Source organism: Chaetomium globosum, genomic scaffold (genome assembly GCF_000143365.1).
Source record: "Chaetomium globosum CBS 148.51 scaffold_6 genomic scaffold, whole genome shotgun sequence".
NCBI classification, from domain to species: Eukaryota; Fungi; Ascomycota; class Sordariomycetes; order Sordariales; family Chaetomiaceae; genus Chaetomium; species Chaetomium globosum.
This window is the reverse complement of record NT_165981.1, coordinates 698608-723520: the sequence shown is the minus strand read 5'-3', so window position 1 is coordinate 723520 and position 24913 is coordinate 698608. Positions and strand designations below refer to the sequence as shown.

The 24913-nt window shown below is 54.9% G+C and overlaps 11 protein-coding genes across 11 annotated transcripts in view; 6 read left to right on the top strand and 5 right to left on the bottom strand.

Moving 5' to 3' along the window:
- Positions 1-642: 642 nt before the first annotated feature.
- CHGG_08572 (uncharacterized protein) lies at positions 643-1763 on the top strand (the record flags this gene model as incomplete). The annotated part of the gene is made up of 3 exons (XM_001226498.1): positions 643-1086; positions 1144-1584; positions 1668-1763. 3 exons carry the CDS (start codon positions 643-645, stop codon positions 1761-1763), a joined length of 981 nt encoding a protein of 326 aa, XP_001226499.1.
- Positions 1764-3012: 1249 nt separating this feature from the next.
- Positions 3013-4933, top strand: CHGG_08571 (uncharacterized protein; the record flags this gene model as incomplete). Its single annotated transcript, XM_001226497.1, has 3 exons — positions 3013-3125; positions 3497-4121; positions 4223-4933. 3 exons carry the CDS (start codon positions 3013-3015, stop codon positions 4931-4933), a joined length of 1449 nt encoding a protein of 482 aa, XP_001226498.1.
- A 449-nt stretch (positions 4934-5382) lies between these two features.
- Positions 5383-8283, bottom strand: CHGG_08570 (uncharacterized protein; the record flags this gene model as incomplete). Its single annotated transcript, XM_001226496.1, has 4 exons — positions 5383-6060; positions 6128-6893; positions 7004-7683; positions 8134-8283. 4 exons carry the CDS (start codon positions 8281-8283, stop codon positions 5383-5385), a joined length of 2274 nt encoding a protein of 757 aa, XP_001226497.1.
- Positions 8284-8614: 331 nt separating this feature from the next.
- CHGG_08569 (uncharacterized protein) lies at positions 8615-8923 on the top strand (the record flags this gene model as incomplete). Its single annotated transcript, XM_001226495.1, has 2 exons — positions 8615-8661; positions 8716-8923. The coding sequence occupies 2 exons, from the start codon at positions 8615-8617 to the stop codon at positions 8921-8923; spliced, it is 255 nt and encodes an 84-aa protein (XP_001226496.1).
- Positions 8924-9279: 356 nt separating this feature from the next.
- CHGG_08568 (uncharacterized protein) lies at positions 9280-14174 on the bottom strand (the record flags this gene model as incomplete). The annotated part of the gene is made up of 5 exons (XM_001226494.1): positions 9280-10090; positions 10162-10770; positions 10852-11208; positions 11267-13891; positions 13999-14174. 5 exons carry the CDS (start codon positions 14172-14174, stop codon positions 9280-9282), a joined length of 4578 nt encoding a protein of 1525 aa, XP_001226495.1.
- A 1514-nt stretch (positions 14175-15688) lies between these two features.
- Positions 15689-17207, top strand: CHGG_08567 (uncharacterized protein; the record flags this gene model as incomplete). Its single annotated transcript, XM_001226493.1, has 5 exons — positions 15689-15739; positions 15888-16101; positions 16178-16297; positions 16351-16526; positions 17094-17207. The coding sequence occupies 5 exons, from the start codon at positions 15689-15691 to the stop codon at positions 17205-17207; spliced, it is 675 nt and encodes a 224-aa protein (XP_001226494.1).
- A 466-nt stretch (positions 17208-17673) lies between these two features.
- Positions 17674-18006, top strand: CHGG_08566 (uncharacterized protein; the record flags this gene model as incomplete). The annotated part of the gene is made up of 1 exon (XM_001226492.1): positions 17674-18006. One exon carries the CDS (start codon positions 17674-17676, stop codon positions 18004-18006), a length of 333 nt encoding a protein of 110 aa, XP_001226493.1.
- Positions 18007-18485: 479 nt separating this feature from the next.
- On the bottom strand, positions 18486-20299 carry CHGG_08565 (uncharacterized protein; the record flags this gene model as incomplete). Its single annotated transcript, XM_001226491.1, has 2 exons — positions 18486-18611; positions 19100-20299. 2 exons carry the CDS (start codon positions 20297-20299, stop codon positions 18486-18488), a joined length of 1326 nt encoding a protein of 441 aa, XP_001226492.1.
- A 315-nt stretch (positions 20300-20614) lies between these two features.
- Positions 20615-21344, bottom strand: CHGG_08564 (uncharacterized protein; the record flags this gene model as incomplete). The annotated part of the gene is made up of 3 exons (XM_001226490.1): positions 20615-21103; positions 21194-21240; positions 21308-21344. The coding sequence occupies 3 exons, from the start codon at positions 21342-21344 to the stop codon at positions 20615-20617; spliced, it is 573 nt and encodes a 190-aa protein (XP_001226491.1).
- A 1608-nt stretch (positions 21345-22952) lies between these two features.
- CHGG_08563 (uncharacterized protein) lies at positions 22953-24294 on the top strand (the record flags this gene model as incomplete). The annotated part of the gene is made up of 3 exons (XM_001226489.1): positions 22953-23030; positions 23133-24093; positions 24170-24294. 3 exons carry the CDS (start codon positions 22953-22955, stop codon positions 24292-24294), a joined length of 1164 nt encoding a protein of 387 aa, XP_001226490.1.
- A 340-nt stretch (positions 24295-24634) lies between these two features.
- The window catches only part of CHGG_08562 (uncharacterized protein), a gene marked incomplete at both ends in the record, with an annotated part of 899 nt that continues 620 nt past the window's right edge, over positions 24635-24913 (bottom strand). Inside the window, one exon of the mRNA XM_001226488.1 lies at positions 24635-24754. Within this exon, the coding sequence (XP_001226489.1) occupies positions 24635-24754 (120 nt within the window). The remainder of the gene's footprint in view (positions 24755-24913) is intronic.

The following is a 24913-nucleotide window of genomic DNA, read 5'->3' as shown; positions in this document are numbered from 1 at the left end:
GCCCTTGGACTCTGTGGCCGGCACATGAGACTCGCTTGGCCCCCGCCCCAATGTTCCACCAATAGCCAAAGCCTGGACCGGAAAATAGACATCTCATTGGGGCGCATGGCTTTGGAATCGTTGTATAATAAGGCGTCTGTGGGGAAGAGGGTTGTAGAACCTGATATTATAGGGATCTGGCAAAAGGGGGATGATCACCCTTTAACCGTCCAAACAGGGCGCGGCTAAAGGAGACAAAAATGCCCGACAAGGAGGCAATGCACTCCAGCCGCGGGGCCCCGCTTGCAGATGCCGTGGGCTTACCGAATTGGGGGTCTGATTCGAGATTCCGGGTCGTGTTATAACAGGAAAAGAGCGGCGGGATCCTCAGGAACGAAACACATTGCAGGGGTCCGACAGGGAAACAAACAAGGAATCTATTCGCCGCCTGGCGCGGGGACTGTTCTGGAAATACGGGACGGGCGGGTAGATTTGCAGACACGCAGACTCGCAGAGCGATGACGACCGGGAACGTGTGTCTGCCCGCGGGGTATATAGGATGATCCCCCTTCCGCGGTTCCCAACTGCTTGGTCGATGTCTGGGCAGCAGCACACGGAACCAAACAAGCACTGCTTAGCGTCTTGAACTCCAACGTCATAACCATGAAGGCCAGTCTTCTCTTCTTGGCGCCGCTCGCCGTCTCGGCAGCACCCGCCCTCGACACTCGCCAGGCGGCCGAGAGCATCGACAAGCTGTTCAAGGCCAAGGGCAAGCACTACTTTGGCACCTGCGCCGACCAGGGCCGTCTCGGCGCCGGCAAGAACGCGGCCATCATCGAGGCCAACTTCGGCCAGGTGACGCCCGAGAATAGCATGAAGTGGCAAAGCATCAACCCCAACCAGGGCAGCTACAACTGGGGCCAGGCCGACTACCTCGTCGACTGGGCCACCCAGCGCAACATCACCATCCGCGGCCACACCTTTGTCTGGCACTCGCAGCTCGCCGGCTGGGTCAACAACATCCGCGACAAGGCCACCCTGACCAAGGCCATCCAGGACCACATCACCACCGTCATGACCCGGTACAAGGGCAAGATCTACGGCTATGTATGTTTTCTTGTTGGCGTGAGCATGCCAAACCCGAGCTAACCCGCAACGCCCTAGGACGTCATCAACGAGATGTTCAACGAGGACGGCTCGCTCCGCAGCAGCGTCTTCTCCAACGTGCTCGGCGAGGACTTTGTCGACATCGCCTTCAAGGCGGCGCGCGCGGCCGACGCCAACGCAAAGCTGTACATCAACGACTACAACCTGGACAGCCCCAACGCGGCCAAGGTGACCAACGGCATGGTCAACCACGTCAAGAAGTGGTTGGCCGCCGGCACCCCCATCGACGGCATCGGCACCCAGGGCCACCTCCAGTCCGGCGGCGGCAACGGCCTCGCCGGCGCCATCAAGACTCTCGCCGCTTCCGGCGTCTCCGAGGTTGCCGTCACCGAGCTCGACATCCAGAACAGCAACACCAACGACTACACCGCCGTCACCCAGGGCTGCCTCGACGAGCCCAAGTGCGTTGGTATCACCGTCTGGGGTGTGCGCGACCCTGTGAGTTGGCTCCTTTTTTCTCCAGTTACGGTTAGGCGAGATGGACTATCGTGGGACGGACTGCTAACCAAATACTTTCATAGGACTCGTGGCGTCCTCAGGGCAACCCGCTTCTCTTCGACAGCAACTACAACCCCAAGGCCAACTACAACGCCATCGTCAGCCTTCTGTCCAAGTAAATTCGAGGCTGTTCCAGGCGATCCCGCCGGGTCGTTGAGACGGAAAACCAGGACGGAAAAAAAATCAAGGTTCAATCCAAATTCTGGACATGACTTATTCTTGTGTACATATGGGATAGCTACAAAGTGTTTATGACATGATCGCGCATGTTTGTGTATGCCATTGTTCATTTGACATCCCGAGGCTTGGTGAGCCAGTCTTAGCCCTTTGGCAAGCCTATTCAAGAGATATCAACTGGGCGGCACCGGAGCATCGCGACACACATCAAGCCCAGGAGAAGAGAGGAAAAAACATAGGTACCTACATGTTTTCTCACACATGACCCCAACCAACCACCGCACGTTGAAAAGGACGGGAAGTGCGATTTGCAGCTCAACAGCGTTTGACACACAACGACATGTCCACCTTGAAGTTGAATTGATTAAGTGCCTAGGTAAACCGGGTGTCAAAAAGTATTTTATTGGCATGTTAGTTACACTCACACCACCACTATTCGACCCCCATTCTAACCACCACCACAACGTTAGGTATCCAGTGAACAGCTATACGTGGGCTTTGTAGGAAAGCCTCATTCTTCGGTTCTAGGATGACGTGGAATTTCGATTTATATGGACACTTTTGCCTGACATACGAATCTTGCAATTGAGGACATGAAAAGTGCGTGGCAACACACAGCTTCGCCTCAAGCTGTTTGAAGGTGTAGGGAATACCAGGGTATCGCGATAGCGTTAGAAGCACAGGGCAAATCCCTTTCTCTCTGGAGGGACGTGCTACATTCGTGGTTCAATTGGATCATGTTCTTCTATCTAGAAATGAGGGGGGCGCAGATTTTGCAGCCGGGGTTGTCGTCCCCGAGGTCCAGGACTACGTGACGACTGCCCCAGCGGTGGATCCCCCCCCTGCCCTCCGTCACGTCCCCCTGCGAGGACGTAACTCTGGCGTAGATATTCCGACAGAAGGGTATTACCGCCGATTTTTTTATGACAGTCAGTTTGGAGAACGTAACTTATATCAGTTCAAAATTCACTAGTCCTGTCCGGAGGACAATATTGCGGTCAAACTTTTGGGAATTACTATGGGAAACTGATAACTAAGCTTTAACGGCCCTTTTATCGCGGAGTGTCGATTGGTTGGAAGGCTTTCCTCCCGTGACTTCGTGAGCATAAACCGATTTATGTCACGGTTATGGTCGCGTACCGCGCCCCGATGGGGGCACGCGCGGGAAGCGTTCCCAGCCAATCATTAAGAATGGGTCTCAGACCAATCAGCAGAGGAACGGATACGGAGGGAACGGCTACCGTTCCCAGGATCCAGTATGGAACGAGAAGAACGATCACCGTTCCTCACGTTCCCAGCAGAAGGTACGCCGGTACCTAGGAAGCCTAGATAGTATATAGTCACTCGTTCTGGAGAGCTCTGGGAGTTCTCCAGTTAGCAATCACAACTACAGTTCGCTACAAGCACGAGAGCCTACTGTTGAGACAAGCCTTTGTTGTGCACCCTTTGGCTGCACCGAACCTAAGCACCCTTGAGAGACTACCTTCGACCGAAGCTGAACCCTAACAGGACAGGGTCCTGAAGTAGGTTCGTCACAATTTACGTTTACAGATCTGCGTTTCGCGTTTTAGAGGTGCCCAACAACAAAGTCAAAAAACCACTTTCCGATTCTGGGATGCGATATAAATGGATCTCACAATTGTCGTAGGCGGCGCTGACGAGTGGGCCACTTCAGGGCGAAGAACGAGAACCGTCGGCCTCCGCCCCTCCGGCTGCAGATCGATGGAGGAGGTGGGACTGGCAAGTCGTATATGGTGAAGGTGATATCTTCTCACCTTCAGGCCAAGGCGGCTTCCTATGGCCGACCCTCCCCCATCGTTAGAGCAGCTCCGACGAGCGTGGCGAGCAACCAGATCGGGGGACAGACTTTGCATTCCCTGCTGCGGCTCCCCGTCGACGGCAATTACCGCTCGCTCTCCGAGACCCTGACGACCCTCAACGCCTTGCAGCGGCGGTTCGGGGGCATCCACTACCTCGTGATTGACGAGAAGAGCATGCTCGGCCTCAAGACCCTCGCGTGGATCGACCAGCGCCTACGAGAGGTGTTCCCGGCGAATCGCGACGAGTTCTTCGGCGGCCTCAGCGTCATCCTGATCGGGGACTTCTTCCAGCTTCCCCCTGTTCTGAACAAGCCGCTGTACTCAACGCGCGACGACCTGAAGGATATCGAGATGGTTGGGCGCAACGCGTACCTCTCGTTCGACAAGTCCGTGTTCCTGACCACAATACAGCGGCAGCAGGGCGAAGACCAGGCTCCTTTCCGGCGGGCCTTGGAAGAACTGCGAAAGGCTGATGTGTCGGTACCCTCCTGGGAGCTCCTTTCTTCGAGGTGTTCTGTCAAGCTCTCTCTCCCGAGGAGGTTGACAGCTTTGCTGATGCGCTTCGCATCTATCCAACCAAGACCCAGGTCGTCGAGTACAACCACCAACACATGCTTGGCCTGGACAGCCCCGCCATTCAGGTCGAGGCAAAGCACGAGGGTGTTGGTGCGGAGAAGGTTGAATCCTCAAATGCGGTCAACTTGGCCAAGCGCTTGCCCTTGTGTTTTGGTTGCAGGGTGATGCTGACGCGGAATTTGTGGGCCGACGTCGGGCTCGTCAACGGCGCACAGGGCACAGTTTACGACATATCCTGGAAAGAAGGTGCCGACGTGCTGCGAGACCCGCCCGAGGTCATCATGGTGGCCTTCGATGACTACGACGGCCCGGCCTTCACGATGCCGAACGGGGAGCCGCTCCGTAGTGGAGAGAAGCTGGCTGTTCCCATCCTCCGAGTGCGGCAGGACTTCATGGTCGGCGCCAACTCATGTTCGAGAGAGCAGTTCCTGATGTTGGTCAGCTATGCGATCACCGTCCGCAAGTCACAGGGAATCACCCTGGACAAGGTCGTCTGCGATATCTCTGCGCCAAAGTTTGCTTCTGGTCTCTCCTACGTGGCCGTCTCGCGGGTGAAGACACTCGGCGGGCTGATGTTTGAGCGGCCCTTCGACCGCAGCAGGATCTACCGCGAGACACCATCACGAGCTATGGGGTTGAAGTTGTCCGATCACGCTACCAGGCAGCTGCAGGCGTTAGATGCTGTGGCGGGGGAGGTTCCCTCAGAGTCTAATTGATTTGTAAGTAGCGAGGACGTGGGTGTAGAGACGTAACGTGAGTGGCAGAATAGAAACGATTAGTAGCTATAGTTAAGTGTAAGAAGACGGCTCAAGTAGATGGAGTTGTTGGCCGACGGATAGATATTGGCGCTTCGTCTCTCCCGTAATCAACCCCAACCCCGATTGCCCTCCGGAGAGGGACAGGAAAATTGCCAGGAGCGGGAGAGAGAAAGGAAGCGCCCCGTAGCGTAGCGAAGGGCCGCGCGACTGACGAACGAAGCGACGCCAGCAATTTTAATAGGGATCTATTTACTTTTCCCCTACCCTGCCCCCAGGGTACGCTCCCCTAAATTCTCAAGTCTTTTTTGCCCCAGGAGCCAGTACGTTGACGACACAGTCACCACGGCTCAACATGGTGGCGGATTTGTACCAGAATCGGACCCTTCAGGCCCGAATGTTGTAGAACCCTACGAATTGAATGAATTACCTCCGTCCACTTCGAGAAATTGCATGAAGTCTTCACCGAGGGGATTGCCGGCAAAGTTTGAATCACCACCTCCGAATGAACCCGAGCCCTCGGCGACGCCTTCCCCTCCGCCCGGATCCCCCGCTTGGTTCAAATCCATTTCAAGGTTTGATAGACTTGATCCATGGAGCACCGGCACCGTGGTGGCCACGGGCTGTATTACGTCGAATAAACTTCGATCACGCCAAGAACGCATGAGATTGGATGCCGTGAGGTTGTTGACTTCGACGTCACTTGGTCCCTGGTCCACGAATATACCACCGGGCACCGTCTGTACCGCGGAGGGCGTGAAGGCTGCTGGCAGGGCGGGAGTTATCACCGGCGTTCCATCATTGGTCTGACCCGGGATGCTGGAAGCAGTTCTGCGATTCTCGGGCGCCTTGCCCTTGTTCCTGGCTGTATCAATACCTTGGTGGGGCCGTTCACTAGATGCCGTGGCTTGATGTGCCTGATGGATATCGGCCACCAAGCTCTGGAAGATAGCTTCGGTGGCTAAACCGAAGACGCGCTGTGCAAATGCCACCTGCCCTTCCTCATTCCGCTGGGCGGATTCTGGATCCTCGTCGGCGGCGCTTCTTCTATCCGGCAGCAGGCCATGTGCGTGGATGATATCTCGGATCTATGGAATGCGTCAGCGATGCCCAAATTTCTTGACCCAGGCCTTGCCAGTCAATGCGGGAACATACTATTTCGTCTCCACGTCTCGAGACGAACTCTTGATAGCGGAGCATATGCTCGGGGACCTCGTCCACAAAACAGCTTGTTGGCTCACTCTCCCCTGGGAATAGGATCCTCCAGACACTGAACCATTGCCCAGAGAGGCTCTGTGTCTTGTCTACCCTTGCTCTCAGAGAGGCAGCGAGCGCGTCAGTCCGCAGCAGTGCCGTCTCGTCCCGAAAGGGCTGCGTCTCACAGGATTGCCCCGTGACGTGTTCTACAAAATCATCTGAATTTTCCAACTCCACTTTACAGTTGGGACAATACATAAGCGGACGTATGTGACAGCGATGGATATGGTGCTTGATGTGGCTGATGTGGACAAACCCCCTGGCGCCCCCGGTGCGCCCGCCGCCGCAGAAGAAGTGCTTGAGGGGATATCGTTTTTGGAATGGACAGGCAAGCCGTTTTGCCCCCTTTTCTATGCGTTTTCGTTTCGGGGGTGGTGACTTCTCTGGCTCGTCGTCTTCCTCCCGTCCTCGCTTTTGTCGCACATTGCCTTCCTGGGATGACGCTTGAGAAGTTATCGCGGTCGATAGGGAACGAATCCCGGAAGACGCGAGAGAACCAGCGGAGTCAGATGGTGTATTATGCGGTGGCGAGGACTCGGGAGCTTTGGCAGGGTCGATAGCTGCACCAGTCATGCCAGAAGGACTGACGGTTTGCAACTCTCTCTCATAGGCCGCTGTGAGAGCCCGCACGGTCGCTGACAGGGCCGAAGAGAAGCGCGAGCCACTGGGGACAAGAATATCGTCCAATTCGAAGATATCAAACGATCCAGTTCCTTCGCTACTGGGCCTGACTCCCGCTCTCGTCCGTCGACGGAGAGCTTTCATTGGGATGACATCTCGTTGTCTGATCCTGGCGAAGGCGAGTCGAACATTTTGACTGTCGGCTCAGAGGCCACATTCAAAAACATAGCGTCGCTATTGGCGCTTGGCCTGGTGGTATTCTCGGCGATCTGTTCGCCGAATTCGCTCAATTCCGAATCGGCAGGTTGGTTTGAGGTTGCTAGGGGTGCATTCCGAAGGTCGATGATTGCAGAAACGCCCATATCGACATCGCCTGGAATAACGGGGAGTTGAGCCCAGTTATGGCAGAAGCTCTCCAGCAATCTGGAGATGGCAGCCGGGGCAACCTTTTTGCCGGAGACCCTTGTCCGTTCGAAAAGGTCGCACAGCTCTTGGGAAGTGGTAGATATCAAGTGCTGGCGAAAAAGGAAGAGGTCCGCAGAAGAAAAGTCTGTTTCGGCGTAGGGCGATGTTGGGGCAGGAAATTTTGGGAAGAGGGCATGCCATATCCCTTTCCAGCGATCCTCGTGTGACGCGGTCAGGTTCCCTACCGCAACATTGATAGCGTTCCAGTCGGCCGTTGTGATGGAAGGGGCGAAACTCGTCACTCTCGGAAGGAAGGAGCCAGGAAAAGCGGTGCATCCGGCGCTTGCATTAAAATGTTTTCCGAGATCGGTCTCCCATGGGAACGTCGCGGAGTAAGTGTCGCAGTAGTACGTAAAACTATAATGGCACTGAAACAGATGTTGTTTAAGGTTCCCCACAGTGAGCGAGCGATGCTCGAAGCAGTCTTTGAATTCTAACGGGCTGAACTTCCAGAATGGGCAGGCCAGGGGCTTGGTTGCTCTCGTTCCTTCCCGCGATCTTTTGTATCAGCAAGGAGTTCATATGGGTTAAAGTGGTCGCAGTTAAGGGCCCAAGATGTCTTGTTGCCCAGCCACTAGAGCCCTGTCCGCGCAGACGTACCTGGTGTTCTCCATTCCCACGGGACGTCACGATGACTTAAAAGTGTTCTAGGTGTTGATAATTCTCCTGCCATGATAAGACGCTCGCAGAATTGAATCTCCAAAGTAAGTATCTCGGGCGGGTGATTGGGAAGTAAAGTATGACCACCGTGAGCTGGTCCCGGAGACGGCGGAGAGTTGACCCATTTTCTTTTTCGTGGACCGCGCTAAGCGACTTACCAGAGGCCGCCCGTCTTTCAAAAGACAAATTTGTGTCTTTGCCCTGGCAGGCGGCCAATGAGACACGTGTCGCGTTCTGGCCTTCTGCACTGGGCAGTAAGTCGGTGTCAAGTGGTAAGTCGGTGTGGGAGCAGTGGAGCACGAAGACATGGCGCGAGCGACATCAATGTTCGCCCCCCTTTGCTGTTAGGCCCCGAGAAGTTCGATACCGAGTGAGATTTCCTTGCTCATAAGCGTGTCTTGCCGCTTCCGTCGAACAAGGCACGAAAAGAGGGATGCGTAGTCGAGTGGCCAAGGTATAATTTCACGTTGCTAGCATTCCCATAAAGCCGTTGAGGATCTTGTAAAATGAGCAGTAAAGCCTGGATATCGCTACACTCAGATCAATTCAGTCGGTTCAATCGCCTGGCAAGCCCCGGTAAAGTGTCTCATACTTAGGTCTATCTTCGCTCCCACCTTTATTGCAGCTGCCACCACCAAAATGTTCCCGTCGTCCACTTCTGGAACAGCAGGAACAGGAGGCCACTGGTAAGCAAGACGGTCCGTGCGACATCAATATGGCGAACTGACAGTGCCTGGAAGCAAGGTGCAGGGCGCTGAAGGGATTGGCCGTGCGGCGGTGCATGAGTACCTGAATGGACCGCCATCTGTGGCTGACAGACTGATCTCTGGCGTGCCAGTGGCTGATATAGCCGCTCTCGTCAAGGCTCGGGAGGCAGCCACACAGGACATGCTTGCTGCCTGGCAGGGAAAGTGGGACAAGGCCTCCCGTGTGGATGTGAACCAGTAAGCATGTTTTTAATAGCTGGCAAACCCTGCGGTTTTGGGAAACTGACGTATTATTCGGAAGGCACTAGAGTGTGTCAAGCCAGCCCGGGGAATGACGCTTCATGCTGAATCCTGGATCAAGTTGGGTGCCCGGTTATCGTAGTTGAAGTGAGTATTACCAATTTACTAGCGATGGATATAAGCAGGAATGAGCAGGCGGTCGTGGAGCTACAATATTACTTTATCTATTTTGTGCATCGTGTTTCCTCTATGCCGGAGAAGAGAAAAGAATGATATGAGTCTGAAGCGATGAGCCTATTATCACCGCTCAATTTCCTCCTCATGGTTGGCCTGGATAGTTCACCTTAAAACTTTCAATTACGGTGCCGTTGCCCCTGAACCTCTCGGTAGCGCCGCGTTGACGGCGGACATGTCAAAGGCACCCCGCAGCGGAGAGGCAGCGCGTGTGGGAGCATTGGCGATGCTTTGAAGTAGAGACGGGTGAGGGTCTCCCCCGCCCGCTCCATTCGCGTCTATCGGGCGTGATTGGGGCCTAGAATCTTCATCGATGCTCCGGACCGCCATGTCCACAGATGGGATGACCCCGGGTGATATGACCGAGGAGGACAGGGGCGTTGCCGACCCCGGGCTGCCGTTGCTGCTGAACTCTGTTGAAGCGTGGTGACGAGAGGTGGGAGTTTCTGGTCTTGAGCAGTTGTTATTGGAAGCCCCGGTGGGGACCTCCTCGTCAGCGAGTATCTCAACATTTTTCTCGGCGATATTGACTTCCAAAATCCCATACTCGTCCAGAATGTCGTTGATTGCAAATGTCTGGGCGTTCAGCACGCTCTGGATAACAGCCAAAGCGTCATGCGAGACTGGCGCTACCAGTTGTGTCGCCGGATCCGTCATCATCCATTCGCACAGACGGCGGGGAAGCCTGCTGTTGAAGCAGACCTCTTGGCTCCTCTTATCCCCTGGAACGTAGACTTTCAATCCGCCAATATCCTCGCGAATATGAAGCAACGCTGAATCTTTCTCCACACGAAGTTTTGTGTCGTCTTGTGTCAGGAGAAGCTGCGCTGTAATCTTGTCCGTCTCAAGCGTTTCCGAGTTCCGGAGGAATGCGTAAAACTCGTTGAGGTTCGAGTTTCGGCTCGTTCTTGGACTGTTGTAAGTCACCGCAATCCTTGAGATTTTGGTTGTTGATTAGCTTGTGTCAAATACAAGTAGTCCAGTCATGTTCCGGAGTCAACATACCGAAGCAAAGCGTGTGCCTTTCTCCTAATATTGCGATGAGGTGTTGAGATGGGGCGTGGTGATTCCATATCCGCAGTGGTGATCTCCTCGACCGCCCTGGATAAGTACCTGTCTTCCAGGCCAGCCCACTGAAACAACGGCCGTAATATTCGAACCTCTTCCATATTAAAATCGAGAAACTTGGCCAAAGCCGCAAAGTCCTCGCCGAGGAGTTTGCGATCCATCAGTGCAAAGCTTCCAGCGCCTGTACGAAGGCCGACGTTGCCTTCTGGGAAGCGAACCGGGAACACCGGGTGTGCAATAACGACTGTTGGATCAAATCCACCACTGCCCGCGACAAGGAGTGAGTTGAAGGCAAGTAAAGTCTCCTTGGCCTCTTCAACTGACAACTCGGGGCCGTCCTTTGCCGCGAGCTTATAATAGACCAGCTCGGCCATCAGCCCAGATACGCCTAAGACGCCGACGAAGAAGTCCCGCATGTCGTTGCCGTAAAGGTTGTTGAGGATGAGTTTACCCCTGATTGGAGTGGTACTCGACCATACGCAGTCTGAAGTTGTGTACCATGTGTCGTCGAAGCCATATATGAGAGCCTCGCGCTCAAAGGTCTTCCTAAATATTGGTGACGGGGTAAGCAAACATGCCCTGCATAGCCATCGTCTAGTTATTCCGTATTATTCGAGTAATACTTACTTGAGTTTACTGAGCGCAATGCCCTGCAACCCCATGTCTGAAAGACACTTGTATAGTTCCCTCGCTCTACCGAGATCGAGATCGATGAATACTATCCCGGTCGTGTAATCTCTGATTTCGTCCACGACATGCTCCCACGAGCAGTTTGGGACCCCAAGGGTGCGCACAAAGAACGTTTCAAGACCAATAAAACTGTCATCACTGGTTTGAAATGTAGGAGTATACGCTCTGGCTAACGTGTATTTGGTAAGCATTTCGATGGGTGAGTTCCAGAGACAATCTTGGGGCTCGGCCCAAGCCGGATCATTTGTCTCGGTTTCAGGCACAAAGATGGATGGCAGGGACGCGAATGCGGTCCTAGATTGGGTGTAAGTAGTGTTTAGACCAGAAGGGGGTGTTGTGATCGGGGGTTTACCGTATTTCTTCTCGACACGCTCCACGATGTCTGGACTCATGAACCCTGTCCTGGAGGTATTCATAGAGCTTGAGCATACGCCCTGGCTGTCTCAGATCCCCTGCAAGAGAATTCGCCTCCACGATGGACTTCAAGACTCCCAGGGCAAGGCCCAAGAGGTCGCGGTCATATCCCAAGCCAAATGCAGATCCCAGGCATCTCCATTCAATGGCAGCTGCATTGTTGCTCAGTGGAGTGTCTAACTCCAACCAAGGGAAAAACTCGCCGTCAAGCATAAACTGATCACAGACCGTCACCAGCTCCTTTATAGGGAGAAAGGTTGAGTTGAGTGGGCGAAGGTTGATACCGGCCCCCTTGCACAGGACCGGGGTCCAGCCGAGATCTTCGATGACGGCGCTATCCTTCGGCTCAAGATGTAGCTCATGGCGTTTCCAGGTGGCGCGAAGAAGACCGAGGAACTTCTCGGGCCGATGCTGAGCAACATAGCGACAAGCTGTAGTCATCTCACGTTCTTCCGTGTCAGCCTCAGCCTGGCGGATCCAAGTCACACAAGGCTGAAGCCCGCAGACACGCGTGAGCCACTGCTTCCATCCACAATCAAAATCATGACGTCGTTTGGGAGGATCTTGGAAGTAGGCCGGATGTGCAAAGAGCATGTCTAGTCCGGGTGCACCAGCGCCCGCATCAAGTCCAGGCGGCGTCGCCCGCAACAGCTGTGCTGCCCCGTAAGGGCCGTCGTCGTCTCTGAGGAAGACATCCGTTTGTGTTGCGTCCTCGAGCCGTTCGAAATGGGAGTAAATTTGCAACGTCTGACTGCCGGCGAACCGATGGTCGGCAAGATGCTCTGTAAGATATAGGAAACGAAGATAGGACACGCTCTCCGGGAGCGTGGGGTGGGTGTTGCGGTACCTGTCCAAGACAACCGCCCGGATAAGAGCTGCAGGCGCATTCCTAACACCCAGAGTGTCAAAGAAATGTTTCCGATCGGCGTTGGCGGCAGCTGTCGGATCTATAATTCTCATGTTCAGAGATAAACCCGGAGGAATGTCTAGATTGGTGTCCTGAACCCTAGAGTAGCAGGTGCGGCCAGATATCGCTGAGGTCCAAGTACCGTCTGTCAGTGGAAGCAGGTTCAGCCCCATCAACTCACGGCACATGAAGTAAAGCGACTTTTGCATTGTCCTGTTGACTGCCGTGTTCTCCACAAACGGGTAGTGAAATAGCCTTGCGAGTCGTGATTGCCAGTCTTCGTCCTGAGTTGTTCGTATCCTCGATACTGGTGCTGCGAGATCAGACTTGACACTCGAAACAACCATGTACATATCCAGATCTTTGAGCCCAAGATCGCGCAATCGGTCCAGATCAGCGCTTTCGTATCGAGGAGATACATTTGGCCGTGGGTCCATGCCGGGAAGTAGGGGTTCACCGGATGCATCAAGGTGAGTAGGTTGGTGTCTCCGTACGCTCTCTATCAGCCGGAGCGGACCTGGAATGGCCGCGCGAAGAACTGGCGTCGACCTGATTTGCATTCTGATATCCGCGGCCACCCCTCTCCAGAGGAAGTCGCCCCAAAGACACACATTTTCCTCCGGAAGGTACCGCATCCACTGATATTGAAGTGTTTCGTGCTCACAGAGTTCAAGGACCGCCCTGATGAAGCCCTTCGTGATCTTCGCGGCAAGCTCACGATTCCGGGCAGCCAGGAGACAAATGTCCTGTCTGTCGGCCTGCATTACGAAGTCTGCGTGGACAAGGAATTTGAAACCAATCTGGCGGATGGGCAGAAATGAGAACACCCATTGGTTTTCCAGGATGGGTACCGAGTCTGCCGTCAGGGGAAAGGCTAGAACCACCTCCCCTCGGGAGTAGGCCCCCGACGCCTCTTCTGATTGCGAGTAGATGCGGCCCTCGACTTTGCTTAGACCCGTCGCAACACCCCTCTTGACGTAGTAATATCGATGTTGTGTCTGTTTGTGGCCCTTTTGGGATGTGTGTTTCGTGCAAACAGTTATCGGGCTCTGACGATCTATTGAGTGGGTGATGGTGCGCGTTGGCTCGCCGGGTTCGCCTCGTTCATGGTCATAGAAAGCGACCTTAATCTTCTTGATCTTCTTCATAAAGAGGAGGATTGCATCGTGGAGTTGTTCGAACTGCTGCCGGATCGTCTGGTTGCGTCCAGTTTGCTCTTCCGGCGTCCCACCCTGCAGCAGGTCCAGAGTGATTCGGGTGAACGGGCCACTGAAATAAAATGCATCCTTCCAGGTTGGTGTGATCATGCCCAGGCCGGAATCGCCCTGGCGGTGTTGAAAGCGGAATGAGAAGTGGCCAGACTGCACGTGGACCTGATAGGCTGCCATGAATACCGACTTGAACCCGATGCCTTTCTCTCCAATGTAGCCCCGGGCTCCAATCTTGGAGCTTTGGCCGACGCTGCAAATAGCTCTTAGGTTTTCTTCCGTGAATCCATTCTCGTTACACTCCAGCACCAGCTGACTAGGATACACGCTGAACGACACGTAGGGCTCATCGCCGAACGCTTGAGCCTTTGTGTATTTGTTGTCTTCAGCATTCTGGAGCAGCTCAAGAACAAACCGAGCGTTGCTCGTATAGAGGTTCTGGGCCAGGCTATAATGCTCATGGTTAGATATTGGGCGCTATTTTATGCGCAACGGGCCCCGAGCAGGTTCCTTTCCAGAACGGAGTACCAACTGTCCGCAGGGGCCATAACGTACGTCAAAACAGAAGGACCATTCACCTGGTCCTTCATAAGAATGGCATGTTCAACCTGTCGCCGGTCGGCATCTGACATACGGTCCAGCACCTCGTCAGGGATGGGGCGACGGTCATCGGCAATGCTCTTTACTAGTCGTTGTGCTTCTGCGCGACTGGATGGGCGAGTGTTGGCCATCTCTGGTTATCTGTGTGCATGCGCATCAAAGAGGAGGATGAATCGCGAGCGCGTCCTGGTACAATGGCAGAAGAATGTGCGATTGTGTAATAAATGATGCCGTCAGTTTCGTGTCTTCGTAGGCTCCATGGTTGAAGAGTTGACACACGCTCCTAGGCGACTTCCACCATCACCCGCGCCACAGCAGTGCTTCATGCAGGGGTTGCTGCCCCTGACACAAATCGTTGCAGCAGCCGCCCTGGCCCAACCTGTCGGGCCGGATCAGCGGTTAAAAACTGCAGGGGTAGAATCTCCTCCTGTTGCACAAAACGGGTGGCTGGAGATACGGTACGGCGGGTCAACGACAGGGGCTTATTGGGCCCACCAGACTGGGCCCAATGCAGCGTTTCTAAGGGCACAGAGGCTCTCCTTTTCTTCCAGCTACATCAAGCAGACTGTCAGACAATTGCATCACGAATTGAAGCCTCGGATCAGTGACCTTGCTTGCACTACGTTGCGCGCCCTGTTCAGAAGTATCGCTACTCTGGCTGTTGGATTTCCAACACCTCCCCAACGTCCCCCCAATCATTGGCCCGGACGCCAAGCAGAGAGAGAGCACACCGCATTCTTTGACGAACTTACACATATACACACCAACAAGGGATGGAATCAGCAAGATCATGAAAAGGAACCAGGTTTGCGAGAGAATATGAGCTTCCGATAGTTGCACTCAGCAACCAGTTCTGAGATAGACAACGGCGCCAGCGAGGTGCGGGCTTAGGGGCCGAGAGGCTTGAGTACCTATTTTTCAGCTCCCAGCCTGCCCCAGCCTGCCCCGCCCTTCAGCCAACTTAGCTTCGGTCATTCTAAATACATATGTTGAGAACATACCCTAGAAACAAGATGGCCAGCTTACGTGGCCGGCTGACATGGCGAGTCACCATGACATGCCTGGGTTCCTTGCCCCAACACAGTTGTAAGCTGCCCACCCATGGTGTATATAGGCTTCCTGCAACGGCACCAACAACTCTTCTGATTGACGTTGCTTGTTTAGTGAAAATCGGGAAAACATCAAATCCTCGCTGCTTCTTTCCTCAAAACGCATCGAGGAGCGCCATGCTCCCCCCTGAACCACAGGTATTGCCACGCTGTTACGCCTCTCTCAAATCTCGAGGAGAACACACCTCCCCCCGAATAGCATATGTTGCGTATCAACTGCTACAGAAGGCCACTGGCCCGAGCTGTATCACTACGCAATGGCGGGGGACGGGGTTGGTCGGTGGGATTGCAGAGGAAAGTGGGAAAAACAACCAGTGCGAATTCCACCTTAACCCTTACCTTCCCTTCACACACTCCGTGCGGGGCGGGGGCAGTGGGTGCAGGATTTCTTTCTCCTGCTTTGGGTGTGTTGTGTTGTGCTCCGCGCAAACCGATCGGGCGTTGTTGCCTATCTAGGTAGGTGGGCAAAATTAGGACTGTTGCCTGGGTAAACTGCTCTGTATTAAATGGGAGCACACGTCGGTTGCAACAGCAGGATGTTCTGTGCATTCAATCGGCTCGGTATTATTGCCACCACACTGAGCGAGGTTCGCTCCCAGGTTCAATACCTGGGCTTCTATCTTCTTCTTTACATCGGGCTGGCCGATGAAGTTAGATCGTGTCCCATCCATGATCATCAAAGTGTCTCTTTCCCTTGCCGCCATTGCCATGGCCGCCCTCTTTCACAACTTCTAGTTTGCGCGCCCGTCTCAGAATCAGCAAGATGAAACGGTGCAGCGGGACCACCTGGCCACGCCACCCGCACCATGGCCTGAGGGCATGCCGAAAGGTGTTCCTGGAGTGACCTGTCAGGGTCGGGGAGAAATTTGGTGGGCCAGGGTGAGGGTGTCATATCACGACGGACCCGGCGCCTCCGTGTATGGCTGGCCAGCCAAAGGTGGCATATACGGTACGTTAAATGTGAAGACCCAAGTAAGCGGAAGGTTAATTGAAATGGGCTGACCAACATTCTTCAAAATTCCTAGTCCATACAGCTTCGGCGGTGGAGATTGAGTTTCTCGGTTTCGATAGATTTAAACCCGTTCCACACCCTTCTCCAAACAATCCTTCCGCTGCCCCTGATGAAGAGGCACACTGCAACAAGAGTATGACGCAGTTGGGTATAGCCCCTAAAACTAGTGCTAACCTCTCTTTTTAGTGCGCCAACTCGGGGCCGTCTGGTGGAAGAGCGAATACGCCTGGTCTGAGGATAAAAGAACCGTACACTACAGACCTCCGCCGGATCCCCCCAATAGTTTCATTGTAACGGGCTGGCCGACTACCGGCGGGGTCTGGGTTCTTAGCACAACCAAAGGTGAAGCTGTCGAAAAAAGGGTAGGTGTGTTGTTCCATGCTTACAGTGTGGACGAGCGCTGCAGGGTGATTGAGCAGTTGGGCGGCGTCTTTTACAGCAACCCAAAAGACTGTGCAGATTTAGACTTGGCGGAGGGTAGCTACTGATATGGGCATGCAATTCCATTTAAGATTGTCCCATCTTCGACAAGTTTTAAATTAAAACTTTTAATCACCAAAACATGGACGCCCGCGAAGAACCCGTGAGATCTAAAACCCTAGCAACCGGGATTATTAGAGCACGGAGGACAACGCCCAGAAATCGTCCTCACGTCCTCCCATGCATTTGTCCTTCCTTGGCGTTGTTGGATAAATATGGCGGGCCGAGTCTTCAGCCCTATGGCTCGGATCCATGCGGCAGAAAGGGGTAACTCTCGAGGCCGGATTTGAGCTTGATCCCGAAACGACCTCATGCACGAAACAGCCAGGTACCACCGTCTGTCCGCCGGAGGACAGGATCGGCATTGGTTGCATCAAGCGCGCCCACGTCGACACCCCGAGGCCACACCGGCTTCCATCGGTCGCCAGTCCACAATTGACCTCGAACAGAGAATCTCTTTCGTGGAAGGGGTGTCGAGTTGCTGCGTTCGTGGACATCGTTTGGCGAGGTGCCTCACGAATAACGCTCTTCTCCTCCGTCTCACAAAATATGCCCTCATTTGAGATGGACCAATCAATGCGTGGCGGCCATTTCGGCATGCCCGTCACTCCCCCAGCTGAGCCCAAGCCGATGGGCTTATGCCAGCAACCCAGTCACAGAAGCGGGGTTTTGTGGGCGGACCCGACGATCTGGGGGCTATGTATCCAAAGAAAGCTGTCCGGACTAATCACCCCTGCCAATGGAATGTGTTGTGGTGAAGTGGAACTTGCCCTCATGCTTGCACCGGCGGTGAAGTCTTCTTGCCTCACACGTCGCGTTCAGCTGAGATTTATTCGATTGGTCCCTTGCCACAGACATGAGACCACTCGGGTCAAAAAAGAAGCTGTGCTTATTGCCGATCGACAGGAAGGAAATGCCAACTCACGTACGCAGGAGATATAAAGTGTAGGGCTTTTTTCCAAACTTATACATGTCATCATCTTCTTTCCAAACAATAACTCATCCAACAAAACACTCAACACAGCCAACATGAAGCTATCCGCGGGTCTTTCGTTTCTTTCCCTCGCCGCCCTGACCAGTGCCCAGGCGCCTATGAGCGTCTATGGGTGCTCCGGCCGCGATTTCACGGGAACCTGCCAAACCTTCACCTGCCCGTACCAGGACTGCTGCCAGCTGCCCAGCTTCTTCCAGACCAGCCTCGTCTCCGTCAGATCGACCGGCTCGTACTCGTTCCGCCTCTTCACAGACGCCGGGTGCGCGTACCACTGCAACGACAATGACAACGGCAGCCGGCTAGTCGACGCCGAAGGTTGGGGCAACATTGGCGCGGCCGCTTATGCGTGCGTCGACGGTCCTTACTAGGTTTCCGCAAACCACTTGGCAGTTGGAAGAAATGTGGGTTGGTACAGTAAGTGACAACTACATGCCGGTTAGGACAACCACTAAAGCTTCACTAGCAACACTATAATGAGAGCAGTCATGGCCATTATTTGGGGGATGGAATCAAGCGATGTCAACCGATACAAGTCTGAGGGGGCGGTGTTATGCGTCATGTAATCCAAGAGTGTGCAACTGCCCACCTTTGATTCAGTCATTATTGCGTAACTAGCTAGGCAATGTCCAGTCTTCGAGTTCCACACCACCAATGCAAGTTGCGTGCCGCAGACGTTCTGATGTCAATGTTGCATCTGGGCGGAGATGGATGCAACCTTCGGCACAGGATGCCCCAAGACCTCAATGTCGATCCTTCGACGACCGGGTCACTGGTAACTGGGAGCTCCAAGCCCTCGGTAACGCAAGGGCAAAAACCCGGGAGAATGAAACGGGAAAGGACTCACCTCCTACTGGTCAGATAACCATGTATACCCCTCGGTACCGAGGCTGTCCTGGGGAGCTCCCACGTTTGGTGTGTAATCGTAGTTGAGGTGTTTGTTTTCCTCTTCCGAGGATGGTGCACGTCCTTCTAGCTGATGGGGTGGTTAAAAACAAATCATCCGTGATATATTTTGGTGGTTACTTGGAGAATGTTTACTTGAAGGGTTAAGCTAAGAATCCGTTGAGGTGACATCTGGGCGCGAATGACAACATCGTGTGTGAACATTGCAACATAGGTAATAGATGTACGTAGGTAACTTCCGGATGCTAGTAGAACATAGAGGTAACTAGCCGGCAAACAATAAACCAATCCAGCTACACCAACCACCATCCCTCCTCCCAACCCTCCCCAACCATTGATTCACCCCCTCACATCACCCCAATCCAAACCCGCCACAACCCCATTCCCCTCCCACCACGCCACATCCTCCACCACCCCATCCTCACCCACTGCCCAAACCCCATCCTCCACCAAACCCGCCCAATGCCCCAACACCTCCGCCAACCGCGGCAACCTCTCCGGCCCCCACGGACACGCCCCCCGAAACCCACCCACATCCGTCCGCCCCGACCCACACACCAGCTGCACCAAGTCCCCGTCGCGCTCGTCCGCCCACGCCGTATACAGCCCCGCGCGCCGGTCAACAGCGAGGTTCCCGAACCCGTGCGGCGCATCGAACGCGTTGATGCCGTCGTCGGGGTGCTGACTCACGTCGGTTGGAACACGCAGTGGGAGGTGTACAAGCGTGGTTCCGGCATGGTTTGGGGCGGTGGTGGTGGTGACGGCCACGCTGGGGAGGAGGAGCGTGACCCAGTCCGAGCCTTCGGAGGAGGTTTCTAGCGTGCGGCGGAAGGCGGTGGTTGGTTCGGTGGCGTAGGCGGAGTGGAGGCTGGCTTCGGTGAAGGTGGAGATGCCGGGGGCGATAAATGTCCAGCTGCGTGGTCGGCGTGCGTGCGTGAGGAAGTGTTGGGCGAAGGTGCTGATCTGGAGGTTCTGAAGGGCTTCGCGGGGCAGGGAGTCTGCTGTGGCGTTGTTTGCTGGTGGTATCATGGACGCGGGCAGTCTGGATTCGATGGCGTGTAGGAGGCGCTCCCACGCGGAGATGGCTTCCGCGACTTGCAGGTTGGGAAGAGGGGTTGTGGTGGCGACGTTGGAAGGGACAGGGACCCATTTTTGGATCTTGAGCCCGTCTTGTGAGGTGGTATCGTGGATATAGCGGCCAGATCCCCAGCGGGATAATTCCTGTTTGAGGAGGTAATCAAGCGGGAGCCATTCCTCTGAGGGAGTGAGGTTTCCGGGACCTGGGGGGTTGCTGAGCCAGATGCCACGGAGGTCATAAATGTCTACGAATAGACCGCCGTCTTCGGGTGATTGGGAGACAAGACGTTGAGGGTAAAGGAGGATAAATGGGGAGCCCGCCTCGTTGACTTCGTTGCTGTAAAGGGCGGGAAAGAACCATTGTGGCGTGGGTTGGTAGAGGAGGGGCGTTAAGGGTGGCCCATTACCCATTGGCGGCGGGATGGTGGTTTCAAGCTGTGTGAGGAGGCTAAAGATTGGAGAAGCAGGGTCTAGAGAAGGGGGAATGTATGGGTTGTAGGTATCAAAAGGGCCATTGGATCGGAAGGATTCGTAGCGCTGGAGGAGGTCGGTTGAAGTTTTGGGTGGCGGGGCGTTTGGGAGGAATGACTTGGCGAGCAGTGTGTTGTGGAGGTTGGCGCAGAGGGCGATGTACTCGTCAAGAGACAGGGGGGGTTGCTCAGATTCGGCGGAGGCCGACATGATGGGTTACTTATGCTGGTGATTGTTAGATGGTCCAGTTAGGTGACTTCAGGACAAGGAAACGAAGGCTACCTGCGTGCTTTTTTGGACCATCGTTTCAGCAGAAAGAGGGGCGCCAAGGCTTCACAATCTCCAAGAAATCAACCGTGGTTACTGGTTAGACAGCACAGAAGATGAACGAGAATATAATTGTACGGGGTCCTCCAAATAACTAACCTATAATCCAACAACCTTTTTCTGACCTACAAGAACCGCAGCCAACAGCCGCAGGACCTACAACCGCCTTATCATACACGGCCCCTTTCATTTCAAAAGTCAACCCCGTCCCCTCTCCGCCGCGACCTCCTCCGCACCCACCGGCACCCTCTCCTCCGCCCCCGGCCCGCTGACCTTCACCCCCCGCTCCACCCCCTCAGGCAAATCCGCACCCAGCGCCCTCGCCCGCCCCTCCACCGTCTCCTCCTCCCTATTATCCGTCGCACCGACCCCCTCCAGCCCACTCCTCTCCTTCTTACGCTTGCCCACGGCATGCGCCCCGTGCAGCTCCCGGCCCGTCTGCCCCTCCATGGGCCGCGCAAACGTCGACGCGCTGTGCACGTCGCCGCTGGTGGCGCCCGGCATGTCGAGGGCGCCTGTGTGGCCGGCGGCTTCGGGGCGAAATGCGTCCGGGTTGAGCGCCTGGCCGGGGGTGGTGTGCAGCGGGTTGGGCTGGTAGGTGTCCTTGGAGGGGGCGGTGCCGGGGGTGTGGGTTTCGGCGCGGAATTCGGGGATCGCTTCGTTGCCGGTTTGTTGGCCGAGTTGGTGCTGTGTGGGTGTTGCGTGTGTGAGTGAGTGGAAGCTGGTGGGTGTGCTGGGTATGTGGGTATGGATGGGGGGTGGGATAGGGTGGCTTACACCAGAGGTTGTCATCGGTTTGGATGGAGGGACGCGGGAGTGGAATTCTGGATGAGGCTTAGTATCTGCCATTCTTGGTTGGAAACACGCGTTGTTGCGAGGAAGTGTACATACCGCCCTGGTTGGTGACGGAATCTGGGTTGGCAGACATGTTGAGCAGATTTGGTATTGCGATGATGGTAGATAGGAAAGGACACGTAAAGTGATATTGAATGAGCGTATCATTTAAAGCTAATATCCTCGAGCTTCTCCATCGCTCCCTGTTATCAAGGGTAGCGAAATGTTGATGATGTCAACTTAACCCCCTCACATCCCGCCTCTTCGTTGCGTCATTCATTGTCAGATTATATGCGAGGTGTACCAATGGGCCACTTCTTCTCCCATGATTGACAAATCGTAGGACCGGGAAGATTGGAGCAAACTCCAGGCCAAAATCGCCCCCAAAGCACGCCTCCACCTCTCCGATTCATGAGGCGACAGCATGTCTCATCCGCGTCATGATGTAACGTTCCCGCTGGGCAATGCTGATCTGTCAGCCCCAAACAGTTGTTTGCATAATAGCAGGGCATACATAATACGAGGACCTAGGTTAGCCGTTGCAGGAATCCGGTACAGGGAGGCACCAAGGCAGCGTTATGCTAACCGAGGGGACGCTTCATGATTGCCTATATCCCTTTCCTTGGCTGCGATGCCATTTATCATACTACCAACGAAGGGAGTGCCGGCCAATGGTGCTCGCAGACATTAGAATTCACGTACGCAACTGGGAGTCTCTGACTCCAGTCGCCTTTTTTGTTGCCTTGGATGGTGCAAGAACGCCCGGTCGTGCAAAAGGTAGCCCCTGGTGCGTTTTCTCTGGAGTCGCTTGACTCCTCGAATCCATTCCCGTATCCCTCCGCATGGGCCCAGCCCTTCATCTCCGTGTCTGCCTGGTCGTCAATTTTGAGTTTAAATCTTCGCGGGTTTTAAACTTTGGTTTCAAACAGCAGCTAGCGCGGGAGAAGCCGCCGGCCATATTCGCGGCCACGCTTGGCGCTTACGCGGTTATTTATGGACGAGGGCTCCTCCACCAACCACACTTTAACAACGAACCGGACCAAAACGAAACGCCGACGGATTGCATGAGGAGTCCAGAGGACGGTCTGGTACCAGTATTAGGGCTGCGTAGCCACGTCTTATAAAGGGTTTGTCTCGTTCAAGCCACAGCGTCAGGTGTGGCAGGCTTGGGCATTTTAGACGCCAACGGAGATCACGAGACATTAGTAGTCTCGTACGAACATCTCCTGTCATCATGGCAAAGTAAGGCTGCAGCCTCTTGGTATTATGACGTTAATATTCGTCTGTACAAAGTCAAAACCGTCAAGTGCCCCCCTTCACCCTGTAGACACCCCTTGATTCAACCAGCCCGTCGGTAAGGCCTTACCACACCCTCCCACGGATCCTTCAGGGCCTGGGCCACCTTCCATCCATTTGGTTCGTTGTTCTGTAGTAAGGCTAGCCCTGGAAAAGCCGTACCCAGGACCTCCCGATGCAGGGTTCTTGTGTGCGACACCAGAATTGTTTCGAAGGTCTAGCCCTGGGAGCCTTGTAAGTACCTAGTGCCTGAACGTCGGGTTTGCAGCTTTCAAAGGATAAATGAAATGCAGGCTGCCCTTAACCATGCTTCCGGTGTTCAGTCTCCAGTCCTTTCGTGTTTTTCTTTTGGCGTTGTTCAGTTTTAGTATCTTTTCCTTGTCGTTTCTCCTTCTGTCTGGTCATCATGCATTCTCTTCTTACCTTTGCGTTCGCCCGCCCACTCCTTTTGTTTTGTGTTCCGTCTGCCCTCGGTGCTGTCTTGGTACGTTCTCCGTACCACGACTTACAGCTCTACCCACCCCCCATCCTAGCTCGACAGACCAATCCTCCGCAAACGATACCCGTCCCTCCCGCAACTTGGCAGTTGCCCCTACCGCCCCAACGTCTCCCTCCAAAACGGCACTTCTGTTCCACCACAGCCCCCATCACCAACACCACAACCCTCTGCCCCACCACCCCCGAATGGAGCGGCGAATGCCCCTTCCTCTCCCGTGTGCTTCCTCCCCGCCGGCCTCAAAAAACCCCCCCCCAACCACCACCCAGCACCAATCCCACCAACCCCTCCCGCTGCTCCTCCCCCGTCAGCATCCTGACCATCCTCGCAGTCGTCACCATCATCGAGGCGGCCTCCACCCTCATGCAAGGGCACGACCGCGTACGCCGCCAACTCTTCCGCCTGCGCGGGACCCTCTTCCGCCTGCCCGACAAACAATCCCCTTACTGGACGCCCGCCTCAGGCACCGTCTCCGCCTTCACCACCTTCCTCTTCCAGGTGCTCCTGCCCGCCATCATCAGCTGGTCGGAAAACAAGAGCCAGTTCTCGTTTGGCAGCCTGCTGGGGATGTGGACGATGCGGCCGCGGGGCACGTTTGTGATGTTTGCGCTGATGCGGCTGATTGGGTGGGGCGGGTTTAAGTTTACGGCGTTTGATGCGATTGTGACGGAGAGTATTCTGGATGTAATTGCGTTGCCGTTTGCGGTTACGGCGGTGCTGACGGATCATGGGCCCGATGGGGAGGGGGCGAAGGGGTGCGGGATTCAGGGGTACGAGGCGGTAGAGGATGATGTGCGCGTGGGGATGGTGTATGCGAGTTTTGGGTGGGGGACCGCTGCCGGTGTGATCTCGTCGCTTGTGCTGGCGCAGTTCGTTATTATGAGTTTTAATAAACGGTTGACGCAGGAGGAGATGGCTGAGAAGGACGAGGAGGAGGCGTGGCAGGGGAGGTGGAGTTGGTGGGGGAGGGTGCTGTTGCGGGAGAAGCGGCAGCTGGTGCCCATTATTGTGGCCATGGGGACCATGATTTCGAATTGGGTGCTCTGGGGGCGTAAGATCTACCTTTAGAGAAGGTTGGGCCGAGAGCCGATTTGCTAACAGATGAACAGACTTTATTTCGTTACAAGGAACCGGTTACTGCGAAGCGCAGGACGGCGTGGCCACTCTGGTTCTCGGTATCATACATCAGCTCTTCATTCCCCTGTTGCGGGCGTGCTTCGGGGCGGATCCAGATTTGGTCGAGTACAAGTAGGCGGGAGAGAAGAATGCCACGAACAGACCGGATAAGGCACCCGGCTGGCTAAGGTAGCTAGGGAACTGTAGGTTGGGCGCGCGGGGGCACATAACGATATTCCGCTGCCGACTCCGCCGGAGCCGGAGGTTATTAGTGAATTATTACCTAGCTCTTGTACGACCTGGCCACGTAAACCCATCTTTCTGCCGACCGGCGACAACCACATTGCATAACGCCATTCCCCTTCCAGCTCGCTTGAGAATCCGCTGTGTAGAATCCAAAATGCTGAACAGATCCAAAAAAACCACGCTCCTCGTCCCCGTCGCCTTATCTCCCCCTCCATTATGTACGTTCCATATCACCCATTTCGAGCAGCCTCCGAGATGATCCCCTCCTTCACCGCATGCCACACGGCGGGGTAGACGGCCCGCGCATAGTTACTCCTCCGCCCAAGCACATAGTCCAGCGAGATCTCACCCTTCCAATCATCATCAAATGCATGCAACACATACGTCGCCGAGAAATCCATCTCCCAACTCTCCAACCTCCCACCAGGCAACTCCCGCTCCCTCAACCACGCCAACGCATCCTTGCACGTATTCCCCAGCTCCTTCGGCAAGCTCGCATCACCAGCACG